Source organism: Zonotrichia leucophrys, chromosome 19 (genome assembly GCF_028769735.1).
Source record: "Zonotrichia leucophrys gambelii isolate GWCS_2022_RI chromosome 19, RI_Zleu_2.0, whole genome shotgun sequence".
NCBI lineage: Eukaryota > Metazoa > Chordata > Aves > Passeriformes > Passerellidae > Zonotrichia > Zonotrichia leucophrys.
The window spans coordinates 8,906,952-8,930,197 of NC_088188.1; the positions used below are offsets into that span (position 1 = coordinate 8,906,952).

The 23,246-nt window shown below is 44.9% G+C and overlaps 3 protein-coding genes across 4 annotated transcripts in view; 2 read left to right on the top strand and 1 right to left on the bottom strand.

The window, feature by feature from the left end:
• The window catches only part of CLTC (clathrin heavy chain), a 30,377-nt gene extending 22,187 nt beyond the window's left edge, over positions 1-8,190 (top strand). Inside the window, exons 27-33 of one of the 2 annotated variants that reach the window (XM_064729527.1) lie at positions 69-200; positions 356-466; positions 1,045-1,215; positions 1,336-1,557; positions 2,620-2,640; positions 5,448-5,523; positions 6,753-8,190. In XM_064729527.1, coding sequence (XP_064585597.1) covers positions 69-200; positions 356-466; positions 1,045-1,215; positions 1,336-1,557; positions 2,620-2,640; positions 5,448-5,523; positions 6,753-6,877 — 858 coding nt within the window. In that variant the 3' untranslated portion in view covers positions 6,878-8,190. The remainder of the gene's footprint in view (positions 1-68; positions 201-355; positions 467-1,044; positions 1,216-1,335; positions 1,558-2,619; positions 2,641-5,447; positions 5,524-6,752) is intronic. The other variant, XM_064729528.1, reaches the window with a different exon arrangement.
• A 1,674-nt stretch (positions 8,191-9,864) lies between these two features.
• PTRH2 (peptidyl-tRNA hydrolase 2) lies at positions 9,865-11,459 on the bottom strand. The gene is made up of 3 exons (XM_064729580.1): positions 11,336-11,459; positions 11,037-11,123; positions 9,865-10,544 (listed from the first exon to the last, which is right to left on the bottom strand). Exon 3 carries the CDS (start codon positions 10,521-10,523, stop codon positions 9,999-10,001), a length of 525 nt encoding a protein of 174 aa, XP_064585650.1. The 5' UTR covers positions 10,524-10,544; positions 11,037-11,123; positions 11,336-11,459; the 3' UTR covers positions 9,865-9,998.
• VMP1 (vacuole membrane protein 1) overlaps positions 11,350-23,246 on the top strand; it is a 70,995-nt gene continuing 59,098 nt past the window's right edge. The window contains exons 1-3 of the mRNA XM_064729579.1: positions 11,350-11,486; positions 19,217-19,318; positions 22,001-22,136. Coding sequence (XP_064585649.1) covers positions 19,243-19,318; positions 22,001-22,136 — 212 coding nt within the window. The 5' untranslated portion in view covers positions 11,350-11,486; positions 19,217-19,242. The remainder of the gene's footprint in view (positions 11,487-19,216; positions 19,319-22,000; positions 22,137-23,246) is intronic.

Consider the following 23,246-nt stretch of genomic DNA (forward strand, 5'->3'; position numbering starts at 1 on the left):
TCTGGTTTTCATTTGGATTTCCCACAATCAAACTCCTGCTCTGAACATGCATCTTTACTCCTCTCTAGGTGGCCAATGTGGAGCTGTACTACAAGGCAGTTCAATTCTATTTGGAATTTAAGCCTCTGCTGCTCAATGATCTGCTGATGGTGTTGTCCCCTCGGCTTGACCACACTCGTGCTGTCACATTCTTCACAAAGGTAATTTTCCTGCTATCCAGATAAAAACAAAAGCTGGGAAAGCATTGAGCTGTAGTAGCATTTAAAAATGCTTAGCTACTCCCCTGCCTGCCAGGGAAGATGCTAAGAGACTTCCACAAAAACTGACTTTAATGTATCTCTCTGATTCCTTGAAGGTTAAACAGCTGCCCCTGGTTAAGCCTTACCTGCGCTCTGTTCAAAATCACAACAACAAATCAGTCAATGAGTCCCTCAACAACCTCTTCATTATTGAAGAAGATTACCAGGTATGTCTTGTCTTGAAGCACTTAATTCTGGATTTACCTCATATTCTCAGCCTTTGTTTAATGTGCAGAAACACACAGTTTTCTTTCTCATTTTCATTAGTTTTAACCTGCTTGCTGTTAACTTTAATTCCTTAAGTGTATGTTCTCCAGCTTTAAAGTGAATTAGTGGTGAGGAGCCGTGGATTAAGTGGAAAAGTGTTAGTGGCTTCCTGAGAGCATTTTGTGTCATTCCTGTTGGGGACAGAGTGGCTGTGTTATGGGTGTGACAGCTCATACAGCAAACAAACACTGGGTGCTACCAAAAGGACTCTAAAGAGGCAAACAGTTGTGATGTCTGGCTGTTCTGCTGTTTTCAGAGACTCCTAACCTACTGAAAAATACTGACTGAAACATCTAAACTCCATGTGTGTCAAACAGCAGCTTCTCAAATAGAATAGCAGATCTCTGCAGGTCTGGCTGGAATACTTTATCTTGCTACAAGCAGGAATACAGAACTAACAGAAAACATTTCCATTTTGTGGGTGCAGTTGTACATCTGAGGTGTGACCTTTTTTTTTTTTTTTTTCTGCTTCACTCAGGCTCTTAGGACTTCTATAGATGCTTATGACAACTTTGACAACATTTCTCTTGCCCAACGTTTGGAGAAGCACGAGCTAATAGAGTTCCGGAGGATCGCCGCCTATCTCTTCAAAGGCAACAACCGCTGGAAACAGAGCGTGGAGCTCTGCAAGAAGGACAGGCTCTACAAGGTGAGGCAGCACCCAGGGCAGCTCTGCAGCTCTGCCTTGTTGGTTCTGGCTTTTGGCTCTTGGTTAACAGCCCCTTGTGGGTTGCTGTGTGCCCCGAGGCTGAGGCTCTGTGCTTTGCAGGATGCCATGCAGTACGCGTCAGAATCCAAAGATACCGAGCTGGCAGAAGAGCTGCTGCAGTGGTTCCTGCAGGAGAACAAGAGGGAATGCTTTGGTGCTTGTCTCTTCACCTGCTACGATCTCCTAAGGCCGGATGTTGTCTTGGAAACAGCGTGGAGGCACAACATTATGGACTTTGCCATGCCATACTTTATCCAGGTCATGAAGGAATACTTGACCAAGGTAAGAGCAGGTGCCTCTCCAACACCCAGAGCTTGTTAGTCACTGTGGTGAATGCCTTGAGACTGTCTGCTTGCTACTAACATTGGTTTGGGCTTTGTCCAATGTCTGTCTGTCCATGTCCACACTTACTTTTCAGTCCATCTGGGGAGAGACTTCGCCCTCTAAGAGGCTGAAACACTTGCAGGCTTCACCCTCTACCAGTGACAGAACCCACATCAGTAGTATTTGCCTGACCCTGGGCAGTGTCTAAAGTAGTTCCAGGCTCCAGGCATTTCCTGTGCTGTGTCAGTCAGGAATCCCAGCTGGGATCAAGCTTTAACTAAATTCTAGACTGTTACTAAAACAGCTTTACAGCTAGACCTAGAGATAACTTATTCTGCTATGCATTTAACTCTAAAATGTGGCTCTGACACTTAATGGCACTAATTATGATTCAACTCTTATTTGAAGTGACTCAGGATGGGGGAACTACTTGGTAATGCTCTGACAGACTTGAACAGACTTGAGTTAAATCCAACTGTCACTAGCAAGATTTTCCTAGATTGAACTTTTGGAGTATCTTCCAGTGAAATGGTGTAAATTGCTTAATGATTAAGACCTTTCCAAGCTTGAGTTCAGCTTTTACTTTCATGCAGTCAGTGAAGACTAAGGTGCCTGTTTGACCAGAAATTTGCCTGGCTGTTCCTTCCAAAGGCAGAACTGGCTGTAGTTCTGTAGCCAGCCTGAAATGCTGTTTTGGGGGAGGTGGGCTGAGCAATACAACTGTTTGTCAGAGATGCCTGCACCAAGCTAACACCATGCCTTTGGTGGGAGTAGTAGATTCCTAAAAATAAACATTTCCTGATCTGATAAAGGATTAGGATGTAGCTTTGGTGTAGCTAATGAAGTTAAGAGCCAGCAAGAAGCAGAGCTGCCTTTCTAAAGCAGATACTTCTGGTGTACTTTTGTTTTTACTCGCCTGTACCTTAATTATTTCTTCCCTGACGCTTTTGTTTCTACCTTTTTATATGCTAAATATGGAATTTGATTTTTCTAAGCTGCACCTTCTGAATTCCTTTGCAGGTTGATGCAATAAAGGAAAAGGTGAAAGTTGATTCTTGTTTTCCATCTTTAAGTCTGGAGGACTAAGTCTAAGGATTCTGCATGAGTTTTTTTCTTTCCTATGTTTACTACACTGCTGCTACTGCTTTTTCCCCAAACAAAATATCACTAAAGCATTTGCAAATTGTTTAACTCTCACTAGCTAGTGCTGTAGGAGAAAAGTAGATTCATTTGCTACTAATAAGCTACTAGATCCTCAGGAAGGGCATACAGGCGATCAGTTGGATCACAGTCAGCCTGCAATTGAAACAACACAAAAATACTTACACAAGTGCCATTATTTGACAGCCAATCTGACTGGAACAACCTCCTACAATAAGACATGAGTCTGTGAATCCCTAAATCAGTCTGGCATTTGCTAGTTGAAGGGCTGTGATCCAGTTCCTGATCTCTGGACCATGACTAATGCGCGCTGACCGTAGGCAGAGTAGATACTGGCTGCTCCCGAGGGACTCTCCTCACTCAGGTGTCAGTTCTCATGGTGCTGATCTAATCCACACAGTGCTCTGGTTCATGTAGCAACTTACAACAAGTCTGTGGTTCTCCTCCCTATAGTAAATTTCTAGTAGTTGTCCAAAAAAAGACTGCCTTCCAAGCTCTTCAGCTTCACTAAACTTCTCTTGCTACCTCATTAAAAAAATATATAAAAATGGTAATGCTTATTGCTCTTCTGAGGCTACTCCAGGGCTTGCCTTTTGCTGTGTAACTTTGACCTTCAGAAGGGCAATGCAAGGTTTTTGTCCATCTGCTTCCCTACAAATGCCACTGTGATCCTCCTGAGCCCAGGGGTCAGCCCTTGCAGGAGTTTTCCATTAATGTGGTTCAGCAAAGGGCAAAGCAAAGTTGACAGACAGCTTTGAAGATGGACTAAATGCAAAAACTGCTGGTTGTAAAGACACCACTGGAACTCAAGGCTAACCTAAGACACGTAGTGTAAGGTCCTTCAGCAGCTAGTAAGGAAAGTAGGAGAGCGTGTGTGTGAAAAAAGGTAATTGAACTGCAGTGTTTGCATAAACTACGCATGTGTAGCAGTCATTGCAATTACATCCCACTACTCCTGAAGCTCCAAGGCATTGCTGTGGGCTGCTGTGGTTTTTTGGGGGGAGCCTGTATGGCAGTCATCTTCAGACCTCACTCGTGCTTCAGTACTTTTGCCTCTTTTTCATGCACACATAACACGATAACATTGAATGCATGTTACTTTTCCTCTGCAGCTTATTGCAGTCCCTGTGGAAAAGCCTTTCAGTCAATCTTGCTCCAAGTGTAGGGCCCTGAAGCTGGTGATGCTCGAGCAAGTGGTGTAAGAACCATCCTGAGGGCTGGTTTCAAACTTGCGCTTGTTCTTGTCAGTATTTGTTCAGCTCTGAGGGGAGGCATCAAAACTGGCTCCAAAATGCATTGAATGTCCTGGGCTGGAGGCTTTCCAAGTGTGAGTAAGCCAAATGCCTCTGCTTAGTAGCAAACTCTGCACATTCTCCTTGGGTTTGCATCTCTAAACTTGTGCTTGTGTGTTCAGTGTGTTGCTGTTTGGAGTTAAAGCAGTGCAGTTCCCAGCACGGTGGCTGGAAATGAGTCTTGGAGCATTGGATCCCATCCCGTGCACTTTGGCAGCTGCAGGCCAGATGCTGAGGGAGGCACCACCAGGCTGGCCATGGAAGCCCAGCCACTGAGGGAGCTCCAGCTCAGGACTTCTGCCACTCCCTGGAGTTGTGCCTCAGCTTGAGGTTACACAGGAACAGGTTGATGGAACACACAGCTGAAAGGAGGAGCTCACAGCAGATATTTGCTCATGTAGCACAGTTCAGCTCAAAATTCACCTGTCAATGTTGTAGCTGAATAACTAACACTGACCCTGTGTAAGTGCAGGAAACCTTCAAACTCCTTTATTAAGGACACAAATGAAATGAAACATTAATCTTGTATTATTGTCTTTCAAAGTAATTGGCATGATTATCTCTGACTTTGTTCTGAGTCTTATCTCCCAGGTAAAATACCAATACCTCATTTTGTGGTTTTAGTTTCAGGGCCTGCCTTAGACTATAGAAATGCTGAGTTCCCTTGGATCTGTCTTAGAAATGAGCAATAATTCACTACAGAAGTTCCTTCTCTTGCCTTTCTGTAGGGGTGGGCAAAGAGCACCATTGCACTCGCAGTGCAGCAGGGAAGCTGGCCAGGCTTGTCTGTTACTGTGTGTAAAGCTGGAAGAATTGGAGTATCTGTGGGTTTAGGCTGACTGCCACACAGTTCTGGAGTGGAAAAAGCAAGTCTTATACACATGCATTCTCTGCATTTGAACTTAAATTGCATGAGTGAATGGGTTTGGAAAGTGAAATCTTGAGGCTCAAGTGACATGTCGGATGCTATTGCAGTCTGCTCTATCCAAACACAAACCTGATTGCTTTGCCTCAGTGTCACCTCCAGGGAAACCTCGCCAGGTCTGGGCATTATCTTGGCAATTGCTCCGAGGCCAGAGGTCTCCATTTGAGACTGAGCTCAAATCTGAGTCCAAAGACTGCCCAGCTCCAGTCCAGTCCAGAACCTTTGTACAAAGCTTCAGCCTGGAGTGAGCTTTCAAAGTAGTTGGAAATCCCTCAGTGAGGGATTTTGTTCAGGAAACGGACAATCTTGACTGCACCAGTACCAACATTGCTACTTGAATTGATCTTAACTTGTAAATGGTCTCCTTCTCTTGATGGGTGTTGACATACCACTAAGGCTTTTCCACTTCTCTGCCACCAAAAAGTACCTGTTTTAGGGGAGATTTCTTTAATTGTTGGTCTCAATTCCAGGTGGATAAACTGGATGCATCAGAGTCTTTGAGAAAGGAAGAGGAGCAAGCTACAGAAACACAACCCATTGTTTATGGTAATGCTTTAGTTTGTGTGTTATCAATTACATATTTCACTTTTTAAACAAGCCTTCCCTAATCTTGTTTTGTTCCTGAGAATGTCCTGGGAAATGGGAACATTTTCCATGTGACATCAAGCCTTAAGGAATGTGTTCCAAAATACTAGATAAGTGCTGTGCCTGCTGAGGTGGGCTGTGGACTGCAGGACTGAAGGTTGTCCTGGCTCCTTAAGGAAAGGTGTACAGGAGCTGTGCCATTCCAGACTCCTTAAGGAAAGGTGCACAGCACTGTGCCATTCCAGACTCCTTAAGGAGAGGTGTACAGGAGCTGTGCCATTCCAGACTCCTTAAGGAAAGGTGCACAGCAGCTGTGCCATTCCAGACTCCTTAAGGAAAGGTGTACAGGAGCTGTGCCATTCCAGACTCCTTAAGGAAAGGTGCACAGGAGCTGTGCCATTCCAGACTCCTTAAGGAAAGGTGTACAGCACTGTGCCATTCCAGACTCCTTAAGGAGAGGTGTACAGCACTGTGCCATTCCAGACTCCTTAAGGAAAGGTGCACAGCACTGTGCCATTCCAGACTCCTTAAGGAAAGGTGCACAGCACTGTGCCATTCCAGACTCCTTAAGGAGAGGTGTACAGCACTGTGCCATTCCAGACTCCTTAAGGAAAGGTGCACAGCACTGTGCCATTCCAGACTCCTTAAGGAGAGGTGTACAGGAGCTGTGCCATTCCAGACTCCTTAAGGAGAGGTGCACAGCACTGTGCCATTCCAGACTCCTTAAGGAAAGGTGCACAGCACTGTGCCATTCCAGACTCCTTAAGGAAAGGTGCACAGGAGCTGTGCCATTCCAGACTCCTTAAGGAAAGGTGCACAGGAGCTGTGCCATTCCAGACTCCTTAAGGAGAGGTGCACAGCATCTGTGCCATTCCAGACTTCCAGCAAGGCATTATTTGCATCTTGTGCAATATATATGCAAAATATATATATATATATCTAAAGCATATTTATACCTACTTTATATTGGGTATTGTCTTTATATCCAGGTTATCCTAGTAAGAGTTTCTTCACTGTAGTATTTTTAGCCATGTGTTGTGCCCTGAGGTTTTTTACCCATTCTGGCCCTGAAGAAGCCCAGTCCAGGTCAGCAGGGTGAAACCCAGAAAATAACCTCCTGCAAACTCGCAGGCATTCAGCAGGGTGATTTGTGAGTTGAGGAGGAGTAAGATGCCCGTTGTGTGTTGCAGGCCAGCCGCAGCTGATGCTGACAGCAGGACCCAGCGTGGCAGTTCCTCCGCAGGCACCTTTTGGCTACGGCTACACGGCCCCTCCGTACGGGCAGCCACAGCCCGGCTTCGGCTACAGCATGTGAGATGCAGCACAAGGCAGCCTGGAGCAGCAACTTTTCTTACTGAAACTCCACCGTCCCTCCCCGCTTTAACTCATAACAGGGAAAAGCAAAGAGTTCTGCCTCGTGTTCTTGTAACCTTTATTTCATGAAGGACTGTTTTTTCTAGCGCGAACGATTTGAATCACTTCTGTTAAATCTTTTTCACATTCCATGTCCATTTAGACTTTTACTTTCAGAAGGGGAATAGTTTAAACGACTTTGTTCAAAGTGGGCTTTTGCAGGACTGCTTATTACCATTAAGTCTATTGTGAAGATTCTGATTTGCACTCTATAGTGTTACACTCTAATATTGAATCTTAATTTCATTGTATGTGAGCAGCTTACGGTATGTACTGTCTATTCTAAATGCATTTAAATCTCACTGTATATTTGGAGAAAGCTAAAGCCAAGATAATTGTATTTGACCTTGCAAGACTGCTGACAAGAGACAACACTAATCAGCATATCCTCCCTGGGTTGGATTGCATAGCTCTAAAAGAATTTAAAATGCGTACAGACAACCTTGCCTGACTTAAAATGAGTAAAAATTTTGGGTTTTGTTTTTTTGGTTTTTTTTTTCCCTTAACCTATGCAGGTTTTTCCAGTTATGCATATAGAAAATGCTAGTGTCTTTTTGCTCACTCCATATGTAACAGATGACCTTATGTTGTGCTGTATCCTGTGCTTTTGTGGGACATTCCATTCAGGAACAGAGCACCATGATTCCAATCTGTGTATTTACTAACCCTGCCCTGAGGTTTGTGTATGTTGGATATTGTGGTGTTTTAGATCACTGTTTTGAGTGTACAGAAGAGAGAATTCAAGCATATTGCTGTTCAGTTTTGTTTGTGCAATTTGAAATTACGCAATTTAAAAATAAATTACTGGACTGTGGACATGCTGCATAGTGGTAGCTTCACTTTACTGTCTTCAAAAAAAAGGACCTTTGGACTCAACGCAAGTATTCCAGTGCTGGTAGTGGGGGGCAATGCAGGTGTGTGCAGCCAGGGGTCAGAGGGGCCAGCAGCAGAGCAGCAATGGGGACCAGTGGTGGGGTCTTGCACTGAGGGGGCAATGCAGGAAAATATGTAATGCTTTTTCTAGAGAGAGATTATGGCAGAGAGAAGAAAATAGCACTTTTCACCAGTTGGCTGCACTGTGGTCAACTCCAGCATATTCGACCAGATGATACATTAGGATTGTAGTAGGGTGTGCCAGTTCAATTGAGATCATGTTCTAGGTATGTAAATTGCCTTAAACATATTTAGCTTCAAATAAAATTGACTTAAATGTTTCTTTATGAATACTGTCATATTTGAGTGTGACGAGTCTGACAGCACTGGCCAGATTTCCAACAGCTCTAGAAGCTCCTGTCTCTTATCCAGGAGCCACTCTGGGCATCAGGATCCAGATCCCACTCTGTTCCTTATCCAGGAGCCACTCTGGGCATCAGGATCCAGATCCCCCTCCCTGTTCCTTATCCAGGAGCCACTCTGGGCATCAGGATCCAGATCCCATTCCCTGTTCCTTATCCAGGAGCCACTCACTAGGCCAATCTACCGGATCCAGACCCCCTCCACTGCAGATCACTCCCTGTTCCTTATCCAGGAGCCACTCTGGGCATCAGGATCCAGATCCCACTCCCTGTTCTTTATCCAGGAGCCACTCTGGGCATCAGGATGCAGATCCCACTCCCTGTTCTTTATCCAGGAGCCACTCTGGGCATCAGGATCCAGATCCCACTCCCTGTTCTTTATCCAGGAGCCACTCTGGGCATCAGGATCCAGATCCCACTCTGTTCCTTAGCCAGGAGCCACTCTGGGCATCAGGATCAATCCACTCTGTTCCTACCAGGACCACTCTGGCATCAGGATCAGATCCCACTCTGTTCTTATCCAGGAGCCACTCTGGGCATCAGGATCCAGATCCCACTCCCTGTTCTTTATCCAGGAGCCACTCTGGGCATCAGGATGCAGATCCCACTCTCTGTTCCTTATCCAGGAGCCACTCTGGGCATCAGGATGCAGATCCCACTCTGTTCCTCCTGTGAGCTCCAGAGCTGTGTGCTGTGATCCTGGGCACTGCAGCACTTGCATGGACTGGGGCTGGCAGGGCTCACCTGCCCCAGGCTCTCCATGGTCAGCAGAGGTGGAGCAAAGCCTGCAATGAATCCCTGAAAAGGATTCTGCCTCTAAGAGGTGCAGTATAAAAACATTTCCATCCTCTGTGTTTATTGACATTTTAGCCCCTCTGCCATTCCCTCTGGCTCTGTGGAGATGGAGATCAATCCTGTTCCTTCTCCTTCCTGGTTCACAACACTCAGCTGGAGCGCGTGGCTGAGAGGTTGGCAAAGGTGCTTAACAGCAGAACTTTCACAAATTTCAAGCAGAATTTACTGGAACCCCCAAGGTGCTCTGAACTGTGCAGTAATACCTATAACAAGGTGCTTCCTTAAACCCAGGAGTGCCTGTTAATCCCAATAAAACCAGGATTTAAGCCTGGCCCTGAGTGCCCAGTTGTTTAATGGAGGGTAACTCCCCACACCTTGGTTTAACTGCACATTTTTGCACATGTAGGAGCTACACAGGCCCCTCCAGAGGAAGCTCAGCTTACAGCTGCTCCCCACAACTGTTACTGGTCTGGGCTGTAAATCCAGTTGAACTGGTCAGCCTGGTACCAGTTACAAGTTGTTGCAGCAGTTGTTTGGGCAGGAAGTTGGCTACAGTTACCCCCAGCTCCAGTCCTTAACTGCTTCAGCAGCTGAGCCTTTCTGAATTAAAGAATGTATTCACAGAAAACAGGCAGAAAGAGGAAACTTAAAGTCATTAACCAACGTGCAAAATCCTCAATCAGTTGCACAAATTGTAAATTTCCTGGGTTCCTTCTTGTGCCAGCTCTGCTTTCCTCAAATGCCCTGAGCCTAGAATATTCTTTCCCACTTTTGGAACAAAAGCTAGAGAAACTCATGATTTACAAATTAAATGTTACAAAACTTGCTTATTTTATTAACACTGAGGAAAGAGATGGCAAAAAAACCCAACTTAGATTTTCATTCCTTCAGCACCGACATACATGAACACATCCAGGTGTTTTTGGTACCGGTTCAGAAGAGTTTCAGGTGACCAGACACTTTATCTATGACATCAGCTGGTCCTGGTCCGATCCCAAGGACTGTCCTGGAGCCTGGAGCTATCTGAGTGCGCCCAGCATCCTGTATCAAGCTCACAGTCAGCCCCAGGCGCTTGGCCTCAGCCAGCAGCTGCACCAGAGTCTCTTCATCGGGAGCCTTGAGCACCACTTTGGGCTGTCCACAATATTCCCACTGCTTCAGGAGCTCGGGATTCCTCTTGTGAACCTGCTTGTAGGCAGAGACAGCAGCGTGGGAGCACTGCGCTGCCACTTTGCCCTTGCCCATCTTCAGGTCGTTGCGGACGATCAGCACCAGCTTGAGCTCCCCTGTCTCCCCCATGATGTCAGGCTCGCCCCCCAGGCTGCTGGAAGGGTCTGGCACTGCTCCAGCTCCTCCAGGCTTCCTGCGGAGCCGCCCCCGGATGCCCCAGCCCAGGCACACACCGCACACCACTCCGATGATGACGTTCACAAACTCGGGCTCAAAGAGAGAAATCATGGTGGATTTTGGAGTCTGCCTCTGGAAGGGGAGAAAGACAAAATTTACTGGAGGGTTTCTCGGCTTCTGAAAGCATTTTGTGTGCTCTCACCTGGTTTTCACTTGGTTATTTGAAGACAAAGAACATTTGTTAGAAACACAAAGGAACAGCTCCCCAGACACAGCTTTCTGACTGCAAACACCTCACTGGTGATGGGCTTTGACTCAGAGCTAAGATAAAATGGGAAATTATCATAGAATCATAGAATGGTTTGTGTTGGAAAGGGCCTTAAAGCTCATCTGTTCCAACTTCTGCCATGGCTAGGGATGGGACACTATCTGAGATTTCTCCAAGCTCTGTCCAGCCTGGCCTTGGACACTTCCAGGGATGGGGCAGCCACAGGTCAGGGTCTCACCACCTTCACAGGGAAAAATGTTTTCCTGATATCCAATTAACCGTCCTGTCTGTCAGTGTGAACCACCCCAGGCCTCTGGAATTAGCCTCGCCCCACCTCTCCCATAAATTCCCTTCACCTGCTGGAAGGCCGCAATTAGGTCCCCTCAGAGCTTCTCTTCTCCAGGTTGAACACTCCCAGTTCTCTCAGCCTTTCCTCATTACACCTAAAAACGGGGAGAGAAACTGTGAAATGCCGAAGATTTTAAATCAATACCCAAATTCAGCTGAGGAGTGGGGCCGCCTCCATCTCCTCAGTCCCGCCAGGCCCGAGCGGACACGGAGGGCAGAGACCGAGCAGGGACAGCACCGTGCGGGACCCCGCGGCCCTGAGGGGGAAACCGAGGGGGCCATGGGGCAGCATCCCCTCAGCGCTCACCGGCCGCTCCCGCCCGGCCGCTCCGCCGCGCCCGCCCGGAGGTGACGGGGCCGCGGCGCTCGGGAAGTGACGGAGCCCGGGGCGGGACGGGGCGTGTTGTGCCGGGCCCAGTTCCGCGTTGTGCCGGGCCGAGCGGAGCCGCCGGAGCGTGGTGAGTGCGGGGCCAGGCCCGGGGCTCTCCCTGCGGGCGGGGGTCTCCTCACCGGGCCCTCAACGGGGCCCCTCAGCGCTGCCCATCGCGCCCCTCGCCGCCCGCTCCCCTCACGGCCCCTCCGGCTCTGAGGGGACCCCCGGGCCGGGCGGCCGCGGTGCTGTGCGAGACGAGGGAGCCGGGAATGCTGTGGAGGAGCCGGGAATGCTGTGGAGGAGCAGGGCGGGAGGGGAGGCTGCTGCTGCCGGCCTTGAGGGTGAGAAATGAGCGGCTGCGCTCCTCCAGAGCCCCGGGAAGGTGGGAGAGACTCGCCCCGCTCCGGCCCAAGGGACGGTGCCTGATGACACAGGGAGAAATGTGTCCTGCTCCCTGCGGAGAGGCAGACAGCGATGGCCTTTGTGTGCTTTTCCACTGGAAATGTGCTGTGATATCCCGGCTGGGTGATCCCGCCATCCCTGTGGGCTGCCTGGGGCTCCTGGATGTGAGGCCCAAATCCATGGGAGCATTTCTGCTGTCCGGGGTTAAACACCTCGTCTGGTTTTTATTTCTTTAGCCAGTGTCGTGTGGTGTTTACAGCAGATAATAAAGCAGCAAGATTCCCGTTTTATTCCGGTTTTGCTTGGCAGGTCATGAAGGTGACCTGAGAGAAGGGGTGATGTTTGATGTCAGCTATTTATCTATAAAGTGCTCTGAATCCAGGTTATCCCTTTCCAACTGCGCCTGCGACATTTCTTCAGGGTTTTCTTCTCCTGCCCTTGTTTTCTGTGCTTACCAACAAGTGGGTATCCTGGTTTAGTTAATGGAGACAATGTGGGTTGAGGTGGAGAAAATGTGGTGTTATTCTTTCATGCCTTGGACCACGTGTGTTGTGTTTGGGCAGTGGATTTTGGTGCTGTTTTGCTGTTAGGAATTCTGCTCTTTTAGCGATTGTTTCACCTCAGTTTGATGGGGGATTCTCATGCTTCCTAACACCGTGTGATAACGTACATCAGCTCTTCTTAATGTATTAATTTTCCCATTGAAACAATCTCTGTTATGTCAGTCCTCCTTCTTCCAATCCATCATTTCTGCAGCATGGAATAGACTTTCCTTTATTCCTTATGGGATAAGTGACAGTTGTAACAATGGCTTCATCCCCTGTTTTCAGATGAGGGTTCCAAAATCCACTTTCCACCTGTGCAGTGGGAGGTGAGCTCTCTTTGTTAGTCTGAGCTTTGTTTCGTGTCCTGCCGAGCTGCTGAAGTCACTGGTGTTTGTAATTGCTGTGGGGAAGGGTAGGAGGAGGCTCAGCAGCTTTCAAGTGGGTGGCAGCAATGAGGAAGGTGAGTAGGCTGCAACAGCTGCACTCCTTCTGCCTTAAATCTTCTTTTCGAAGTTGTTGTCTTGGAATTCCTTCTGAATGTCAGAACTGCCTCTGAGTGTGCCTGGTGAGCTGCTCTCCTTAGGGTGATCTGTGCCATTAGTGCATGCTTGGACATTCCTTATTCCTTAAAAACCTGTGTGTTCAAAACAAACAAAAAAACCTTTAATTTCTGATGTACTCTGATGGGAGACAGAGTTATCTGCAGGTTGGAACTTTAACTTCTCTTCCTGGTGGATAAATCTGAGCTGGGTGGACTTTGCTGTTCCCTGAGGACAAAGGGCACAACCTTGGAGCTGTTGCAACACTGAGCTTTTTGTACCAGCTTCAAACTCAACCACTTTTGGTTTTGGGACAGCACCAAAACCACTGAACCTTGCTGGGTTTGGTGCTGCTCAGACCAGAGGGATGTTATTATTAGTGAGTCGTTCAGGGTACTTCAAGCTTATTAAAAGAGTATTTTTCTTTCTCAGGACTCAGAATTGGCCTCTGTGTGGGCAGTGTGTCCTCACTGGATGGCCAAGTGTGAAATCTGAATTGGCTGCATTGGAGAGTGTTCCTGTGAAAAGCAGAATTTGTTATCTCAGGAGCTGCTTTCAGCCACTCTGGGCTTTGTCAGGTCCTTGTGTTCATCCCTTTTCATCTGTACTGTGCCTCCTCTGCATATCCTCTTATCCTGGCTCTCACCTTTTCATCTACTCCTTTATTATAGCACCTGATTCTACTGCTGGATGTAATTAAAATTCATGTTTCACCAGAAAAAAATACACCAAAAAGATCAGGTTAATATGTGTGGCTTTAATGGCAGGGACAGAACTTTCTGTTAACTGAAAAGAAATTGCATGGTATCCCTGAAGCTCATGTTACAACAGTTTTTCCTAAAAGGTATCTCAAAGTCCCATTAAAAAAAAAAGGGAATTTTAACTCTAAATTCTAAGATGATTTATTGGGTAGGAATTGGAAAATAGGTCTGGTGTACAGAGGCATAACCCACAAAATGGAAACCTGTGGTCTTTAACTGAGTTACTTCTCCTTTGAGGAATTAAACTATTTTAGTTTGGAAAACATTTTTAGTATGGGAATAAATGCTCTCCTATCAAAATAACCCATTATGGGCTAAATGTGAGGAGATTTGGAACACCTTTCAGATGTGGCCTCATTTATTTTAATTGAACACTTCCCAGGAGTGCTGAAGGACTGGGGGGGGGGGGAAAAATCGAGCAGTTACTTTTAACATTTTCAGTCGTCTTCAGGAAAGTCATGAACGCCCAGGTGAGGGGCAGTGCCACCCCGGTGCCACCCCAGTGCCACCTGCACGGGGCTCTCTCGCTCTGGAGGGGCAGCAGCTTTGCAGGAGGAGTCTCTGGGCTGCAGAGCTGAGGACGTGCTCGGCTCCTGCACTGCCTCCAGATCCTGGGGAAGTGCTGCAGAGGGAACAGCTGGGAGGGACAGGTGATGTTTCACTCCCAAACTCATCCCTGAATCTGTTCCTGTGCCAGGCAGCCTCTGCCTTTCGAGGGAAAGTGCTCTCCAAGTTTCTTTGCCAGGGAATTGTTAGCTTATTCTCTCTGTAGAGCAGATAACTGAAAAAAAACCCCTCACACAGACGTGCAATTCTTTACCCACCTGGAAAGGCTGGATTTTATTCCTTTTTTCCCCTTGTTGTAACTGGGGTGTAGAAAAAGAAGGAATACCAGAAAAGTTGAGGAGAAAGAAGCAGCAGGATTGGAACATTTGGCTTTAAATGCAAGAACTGACTGGAGATGATGTGTTGCTGAGGTGGATGGGGGGAGCAAAATTTTTCAAGTTTTGACTCTGGTTGTGGGAGCTGTGTGAGCAGGAGCTGATGGAGCTGAGGGCTCTTTCAGCAAGGAGTGGTTCAAACAATGTCTGAGATCATGAAAACACTTCCTTGTTGTTCCAGCACCCTGGAGAGGAGTCCTGCAGAAATGCTCAGAACAGAACATGAGCCCACATCCTGCTCCTCTGGGTGAGAGTGCAGCCACCCAAGTTTGTCCAAAACTGGTTCCTTTTGCATGAGTGCAACACTCGGTGCTTCCACAGCCCCCAGAGCTCCAGAGACTTTTGTCCTTTTCTCTGACCACAGAGAGCAGACACTGCAGTGCCCAGTTTTGTTGTGTCCTCCTGCTCTGATTGCTTGTTTTGCTTTGTCTCACTTCTGCTGCGGAGTGCCAGTCACAGTCACCATAAACCCTTTTTGTTGAGCAATTTGCATTTCTGACTAGCAATAATTGTCTTTTTATACTTCACGTTTTGGGTTGCACTAAAGCTCAATGGGGCATTGTCAGCTCTTTGTTCAGCCCTACAAAGCAGCTCCTGTGTGAGCCCAGCTCTAACAAATGATCTCAGGCACCCTGATACAAAAACTGGCCCCAGTTGTTTTCCTCGCTCTTTTAAATAGTTTATTTTTATGTTTGCTGCTAAGTGCTCCATGCAGTAGGCAAATTTATTTTTAGAGATGGGGCTCTGTGTCTTTCCCAGCTTCTGTCAGAAGTGAAGTTGTGTTCAGCAGATGGAATTGAGTTTGCTGTGGCGAGCTCTCAGGGGTTGGGTGTAGATTTGAGAACATGGAGTTAATGAAGGATAACTCCATTTTGGGTCACCTCCCACTGCAGCCCATCCCTGTGGGGAGGAATTAGTGCAGGAGCCAGGGTGCTGATGGGCATCAGCAGATCAAGGGTGCTGAGCTGAGGGGATGTGCAGCCTCCAGGCCCTTTGCTAAGATGCTTTGAGTATAATCAGACTGAGGTAAACCAGGGAGGTTCTTTTCTGGAGCTGTCGGATCTCAAGATCTCAGTCCTGAGATGCTGAGCCTCGGGACTCCTGGAATGTTGCCAGAAGTGTCTGGTGGCTGGACTTTGGTCCTGCACAGGAGACGACAAGGATGAGGGCTTCACCGGGTGAATGGTGAAGGGATTAGTTAATTAGAGAGTGAGACACAGGGTTTAGGATTTCTGTACAGGGGGGTTTAGAGGAGTAAGATGGAGGAATTGGGGCGTGTCCTGTCCTTCTTCTTCTTCCTCCTCTCCTCCATCTTCTTTGGCCACGGTGGCACCTTTGGATTGGTTATTACTAAGAGTACACCGAGTTATAACAATAGATGGTATTGGGGAAAAATGATAAATATTGTATACGTAGCAAGGGGTATAAAGATACGTGGCGGTCAGGGGGACGACAGTGTGCCCATGGCTGACTGCTGAGCGGATCTCTGGTGGCTGAAAGAACATCTTTTAGATAAACAATTAATAAACATAAAACCAGAAAGAAGAACTGAAGCCTCTTCTCGTCTTTCGATACGCGGGCTGCCCCAAGGCCACCACGGGCCTTTCCAGGCCCCTCAAACAGCCGAGATAACCGGACATTTGGCGTCCCTGGGTGGGCTCGAACCACCAACCTTTCGGTTAACACCCTCTTGACAAGTATTTGTCCTGCAGAAGTGTGGAAGGGATTATTTATGTGCTTAGTGCAAACGTTGCCTTGTGTGAGGTGGTGTTATGCAAAGCTAATCCTGGATCAGTGCCTTTGCAGGCAGCCAGGGTAAAAGTGGCTCTGGCATTTGAGCTCCTGGGAAGAAGCTGTGGTGCCTTGGGAACAGCACCCCTGAGCCCCCAGAGGGGCAGGAATTCATGGAATTGCACTGGAATTCATGGAATTGCACTGGAATTCATGGATTGCACTGGAATTCATGGAATTGCACTGGAATTCATGGATTGCACTGGGATTCAGGGTGTGCACAGCCTGGGCTGCACCATCAGACACGGAGAGCACCTGGCATTGCACTAAATGAACTCCTTGGGGTGTAATGAAGCTGAGAGCAGGGACCAAACCAATCAAGGATTTAATTCTGAAGTCTAGGTCTGCACACGTGAAAAAAGATAGATGTCAAAATGAGGAACGTGTGCCTTCCACTGAAATTTGTGGCATTTTTTTTTCTAATCTTTGCTATATTTAAGTCAACAAAATGTGACTGAAGTTCCCTAAGCCAGAACACTTTTTTTAGTGTTGCTGTGTGTGCTCAGCAGCGTTCATAAACGCTTATTTAACTATATATAATTATATCTATATAATATAGATACAAAATATATATAAAATTGTAGGTGTTCATAAACGCTTATTTAACTATATATAATTATATCTATATAATATAGATACAAAATATATTTAAAATTGTAGGTGTTCATAAACGCTTATTTAACTATATATAATTATATCTATATAATATAGATACAAAATATATTTAAAATTGTAGGTGTTCATAAACGCTTATTTAACTGTATATAATTAATCTATATAATATAGATACAAAATATATTTAAAATTGTAGGTGTTCATAAATGCTTATTTAAATATATATCTATAAAAATATATATAATATATAAAATTGTAGATATGTTTTGTATATATTATCTATATATAATATATATAACATATATATAAAATTGTAGGTGTTCATAAACGCTTATTTAACTATATATAATTATATCTATATAATATAGATACAAAATATATATAAAATTGTAGGTGTTCATAAATACTTATTTAAATATATATATCTATATAATATATATAAAATATATATAAAATTGTAGATATGTTTTGTATATATTATCTATATATAATATATATAACATATATATAAAATTGTAGGTGTTCATAAACGCTTATTTAACTATATATAATTATATCTATATAATATAGATATAAAATAAATATAAAATTGTAGGTGTTCATAAATACTTATTTAAATATATATAAAATTATATATATATATAGATAATATATATAAAATTGTCGGTGCTCATAAATGCTTATTTAAACATATATAAAATTATATATAGATAATATATATAAAATATATATAAAATTGTAGGTGTTCAAAAATGCTTATTTTTATATATAAATTTATATATCATATATATATAATTGCAGATGTTCATAAATGCTAATTTAAATATATATAGTTATATGTATATAATAGGAGCCCTTGGCAGTTTTCAGCTTTGTTCATTTTCTAGGTGCTTTGGGTGTTCTGGGTTCACACTGCAGTGGATAAAAGGTGTGACATGAGCTGAGTTCCTGCTGCCCTGTTCAACCCGACAGATTTCTGTTTCTGCACATTTTGTGTCAGGGGGAGGTGTTGGAGAAAGGACTCCTTCCTGAGACCTCAGTGCTTCTGACTACTGGAGTTAAATAAAACCTTTAGTCAATAGATTCTAGCGAACAATTTTATCTCTACAAGGTTTGTACCTGTTTAGAAAAACACCTGTGTAAAACTGACTTGTGACACCCTGGAAATGCATCTGAAATCTTTGAACATTTTATTTAAAATTTTGACACAGTTATTGCAGTCTGAATCCAAGGGGTGACCTCACTCCTGTTTACCCAACCTGAGTTGCTGCTTGGCTCTTAAGCCTCACATAAATCAATGGGGAAGGATTTTTTCTGTAGAACTTCAATTTCTTCCACTGGACAGTTTTATATAAGCTGTCATTTTAATGCTGCACCATTTTTCTTTCCAACAAAAGCAATGTATCAAAAACTGTAAATCAGGGAGAAACACAATGCAAATAAAATGCTTTAACTTTGTGGGACTCTCTTTTAAGAGAAAGAGTTTTAAGATTCAAGAGAGGGTTTTTAAAACAAGGAGTCTGACTGGTTACTCTTTGTGTTTGATTGCATAAGAATTGTCAGCTGTTCAGGTTTTTTTGTAAAGGAAAAAAAAAAGGCAACTCTTGCAACACTGCTTTGTGCTGGCTCCCACTTCTTGCATTATTTACTCTCCTGGACAAGGAAAGCCCCATTTGTTCTTTTGGGGTTTTGTTGTAGGGCTGATCCCTCCAGAGGGAGGCCAAAGCAGCACTGAGTGTGGACAGGGCAGCTCAGCTCCTGTCCTTGCAGGGTTTGCCTTTTGTGCAGGGCAGGAGATGCAGCTCTGGGTTTGGGTACCACGCTGGGGGCTCATTTCCAGCCAGGGAGGGTTCTGGTGCCAGCGTGAGGAGCACACCTGGAGCTGCAGCCTCAGGATGGAAGTGAGGTTTGTACAAAGCTCTGCTGCTCCTGCAGCCCAAACACTGGGCTGGGTCAAGGAAGGGGTTTGTTTAATCAGCTTTTGTTCAGCTGTTAAAAAGCGAGGGAGTTTTGTCATTTGAGTGAAAAATTTAGAATGATGTAGGTGGAAATGTTTTAATCTTTGTCAGTGTGGGGATTGAATCACTTTGTGCTGTTGGTGTAATGCAGGATGAGTGTGAGCTGGGTTTGGGAGCTGCTGTGGGTTTGTCTGCATCCTTGGACTGTGGAGAGCTCCTACCCTGAACCACACCTTGTCCTTTTTGGGTTTCTTCTCTCTCAGGTGCCCAGAGGTGACAGATCTATGAAATGGCAGAGAATGGCACAGACTGTGACCAGAGACGCATCAGAATGAGCAAAGAGCAGCACAATGGCAACTTCACAGGTAGGTGGGAATCCCTTGCTGCTCTCACTGCCCTGTGTGGGCTGTAAAGCAGCACAACATGGAAAAGGAATTGATTTGGGATTTCTGTTGAGGCCAGGCTGGATGGAGCCACCTGACCTAGGGAGAGGCACCTCTGCCCGTGCCAGGGGTGCAATGGGATGGGCTTTGGGGCCCTTCCAACCCAAACCATTCTGGGGTTCTGATTTTATGCCCATATTGCAGAGGGCTCCATGCCTGAATCAATCCTAGAAACCTCAGTCAGCTCTGAACCTGAGGGATTTAGGATCTCAAAGCCATGGAGTAGATTCATGCTGTGTATTTCCATTCACATTTCTCTTACACTCCTTTCTTCTCCCTAAATTCTTGATGCATTTAAGCCCCACAAACTTAAGCTGACCTGGGGACCAACATTTCAGCTGGGTCCATTTAAGCTGACCTGGGTACCAAACCAGCTTACAATAACAACAACAACAAAAACACCTAAAAAAGTGTAACTCTGTTGGCAAATGTGTGGCTGTGGAAGTCAGGCTGTACAACCCCACCCTTTGGCACTGAAAAGTCAGTTCTTGGTAATAAAAATCTGATTTACTCTGGGACAGATCCAGTTATTAGTCTCCCAATTTCTAGCTGTTCTGTTGAAATTCAATGTCACTATAATTTATTGGTTTCAGTGATAAATTACCAACAAAACAGTTTTAACTACTTCCCCTCCTGCCTCTCCTCTGTTTTTCCTGCTGGTATGGCTGAAGTAGCCTGGGATTCATGTTTAGAACTCATGAGAAATAACCTGAAAACAGTTAATGAAGATTTTTGTGTCACTGAATTATCCATGCTGTGTAGTAAAGCATGGAAATTATAATCATCCTTGTTTGTTTCCTGTCAGCTTTGAATGTGCCAGTTCCATATTTAATTAAGTTTTGTAATCAAGTGATTTCTCAAGTTGTGTGCAGTCTTACACCATTGTCTTTTACGACCTTTTACTAAAAACAAGGTCATAAAAACAAGGTTGAAACATTTTTATTACACATATTAAACCAAAAAGATTAACTGCATGTTTGTATGTATGGAACAAATTAAAGCCTTTTACTTAAAGTCTTAAATCATCCTGTAACTCTGAGGGAATGTGGATGTTGTTCAGTATTTGCCAGGATTTCTGTTAGTTCATCTTAAGCAACTGATTTTCCAGCTAAGGAATACAGAATTAAGTGGGCTGTGTGACTAATGAGAGCTGCAATTTCTGGGTAAATATCAGCATCTGATAAGGCAAAATGGTTCAGGTACTGGAGTAAGACTGCAATAATACATCTTGGGTTCCAATGTGCTGGAGATCACATTAGATCAATATTTTAAATGCAACAGCTTTTTAAAAATCTAAAATTTATCAATATTATTACAATGCAGAATAGAATACATGTGTGGTGACTGTGTAGTAAGTGGTGTTTAAACAACTTTGGTGTCTGTTTGGCTACAACTGTATTTTTTCATTGTTTACTGGTACTATTTTTAAAATTTTATTCCAGAATTCCTTTTCTTTAAAAGTTTAAAAATGATTACTGCTTATTAGCTTGACAACCTTTGAACAAGCCATTCTCCTCCAGAAAACCAACTCAGGTTTGGAGTTTTATTCAACTTCTTGTGAGCACAAAATAAGACCTTGACTGGAGCAGGTTTTGTGAGCGGGGCCTGGGCTGGGTGTGAGCTCAGGGCCGGGCAGGGCTGAGCTCCTTTCCAGGCCAGGGCTCTGCGAGAGGCTCCTGCCTGGCAGGGCAGGTGCTGCTCTCCAGTTCCACCCTGTAATTCCATCCTCTGCAGGGGGAGCTGGGAATGGCCGTGCTGGACAAGAGCCAGCCCACAGGTTCACAGGGAGATGTCCCTGCTGAGCTCACTTCTGACCTGGGGTCTTGTAGGAGATTTTTTCAGAAATGGCTTAAAAGGCAGCTATGGGGGGACAGGTTCTCACAGCCTGTTTCTGTAAACAGCAGAGATTCTCAGGTTGTTTTTAATTACAAGTAAAAGTGACAAACATGAAGGCCTTGAGAACCTGGCATACCAGAGTTCTCAGGCAGCTTTCTCATAACAAGTAGATATTCTATCTTTGGCTGTTTTGGGAAAGCAAAAATAATTTTGAGAACCCAAATCTTGGTATTGGAAACATAAGGAGGGGTTGGTGTGTAATCTCTGACCTATTGTGAGCTCGGATTTTGCAATATGCATGAACTTAATTAACACGGTTATAAAAAGTGATTGATTGATGAATAAACCGGAGTTGATGCTGATCAATGCAAGGTGGGTCTTCTCCCTCCATTCTTCAATAGGGTCTGGCTGCTCTCAGCTCCTCTCAGTGCCCTGCAACTTCTCATTTTGCATTCTTTTCTAAAAAAAGAGACATTTAATAGACTGTTAGTTTGTCCAGTGTCATTGGAGAGGTGGCACTTTTACCTTCCAATGTAATTTTTTAAAAAAACTAGAAATGTTAAAGTCAGAAAATAAACTTCCCTTTTCTTCACCTTAAGAGCAGCAGTGTGTGTGCTGGTGTTATTCTGTGTCCTATAGTGACAGCTCCCATTAACTTCCTGACAATTTTTTTTAAAATCAGTGTATTTCTGGGTGGGATAGCAGCTGACCTGCCAACCTGTGCTTTTACAGATTTTTTTAAATATTTTCTTTCCTTTTCATTTGCAGATTCCTCGATGTTGAGTGAGCGGAAGCGAAGGGAGCGAGAGGAGAGGTTGAATATTGTGCTGTGGAAAAAACCTCTTGTTACCTTGCAGTATTTTTGCCTGGAAACTCTATTAAACTTGAAGGAATGGACCATAAAGTAAAGATCATTTCTTTAACTTCTACTAAGCGTTCTGGGCAAACCCATGCTCTGATTCAGTAGGTCATTCTGACATCTCACTTTCCCTGATGGTTCACAACCTGAAAACTGGTTTTTTCAGACAACATGTGTATTTTTGTCCCTTAAAGGTGGCTGCTGCAGCATCCCACACTTGTAGCTGTGCTCTCAGATCTGCTGCCTGAATTACATAAGTGCAGCAAGGTGCTTGGGAGAGAAAATGGCAAACTGCCTTTCTGAAGGGTTGAATATTCCAATTTGAAAGAGTGAGATCCTTAAAGCAAAGGGATGTTGTGCTTATGGCTGCAGTGTCAGCACTGACCTGCTAATGCAGGTGTCACTGAGTAATCCTCAAACAGCTCAGCCAGGGCAGAGATCAGGGCTCTGTGCAGCTTGCACTGATGTTTATGATGCTGTAAAGAGGACTTTGCTTCTCTGTGGCCCTTTTTACAGCAGGAAATGATTTATTAAAGCACTTTCCTTGAGTGTTGTTTCCACGCTGAATCAAACCAGCTTTTATCCCAGTGAGAGAATTGGTGAGGAGCAGTCCTGCCATTCCCTGCTGGTGCTGAAATGCAGAGGCAGTTCTGGAGGCACAGGCCTGGGGGTTCAGGCTGCCCAAACAAGAGTGTAACATGCAGTGAAAATGGCAGGGCTTGTGTTGGTGGCTCTGCTGTGCTTGGGATGAGTTTACAAAGCCTTTCCCAGCCAGGGGACAGGGTCTGATGTCACCTGGGGTGACCCCAGCTGTGGGGCTGCTCCTCCAGGCTGAGCTCAGCTGGTGCTCAGGGCTCTGCTCACTCCGTCTGCAGTCCAGATTTACTGACAGCTTCCATTTGCCTTTGAAATTATTTGTATAAAAAACACCAGGTTTGTGTAGTGTAGCCTTAATTCCCTTCTACACCCCCAAAAAAACCTGAACCCCCCAAGCCTATTTATTTTATCATGTGCATTCTTTCAACTACCATTAGGAATTGTCTCTGAGAACTGTTTTACTGGTCTGACATCTGTAATTCTGACAATTGCCAAGCATTTATTTAAACTAAGCAGAAATAACATTGGAGGATTTATTTTAAGACCTCAAATCTTATT

What these genes read in the sequence shown, in the direction of transcription:
- PTRH2 (XM_064729580.1), bottom strand. Translation starts at nt 10,523, where the DNA reads ATGATTTCTCTCTTTGAGCCCGAGTTTGTGAACGTCATCATCGGAGTG.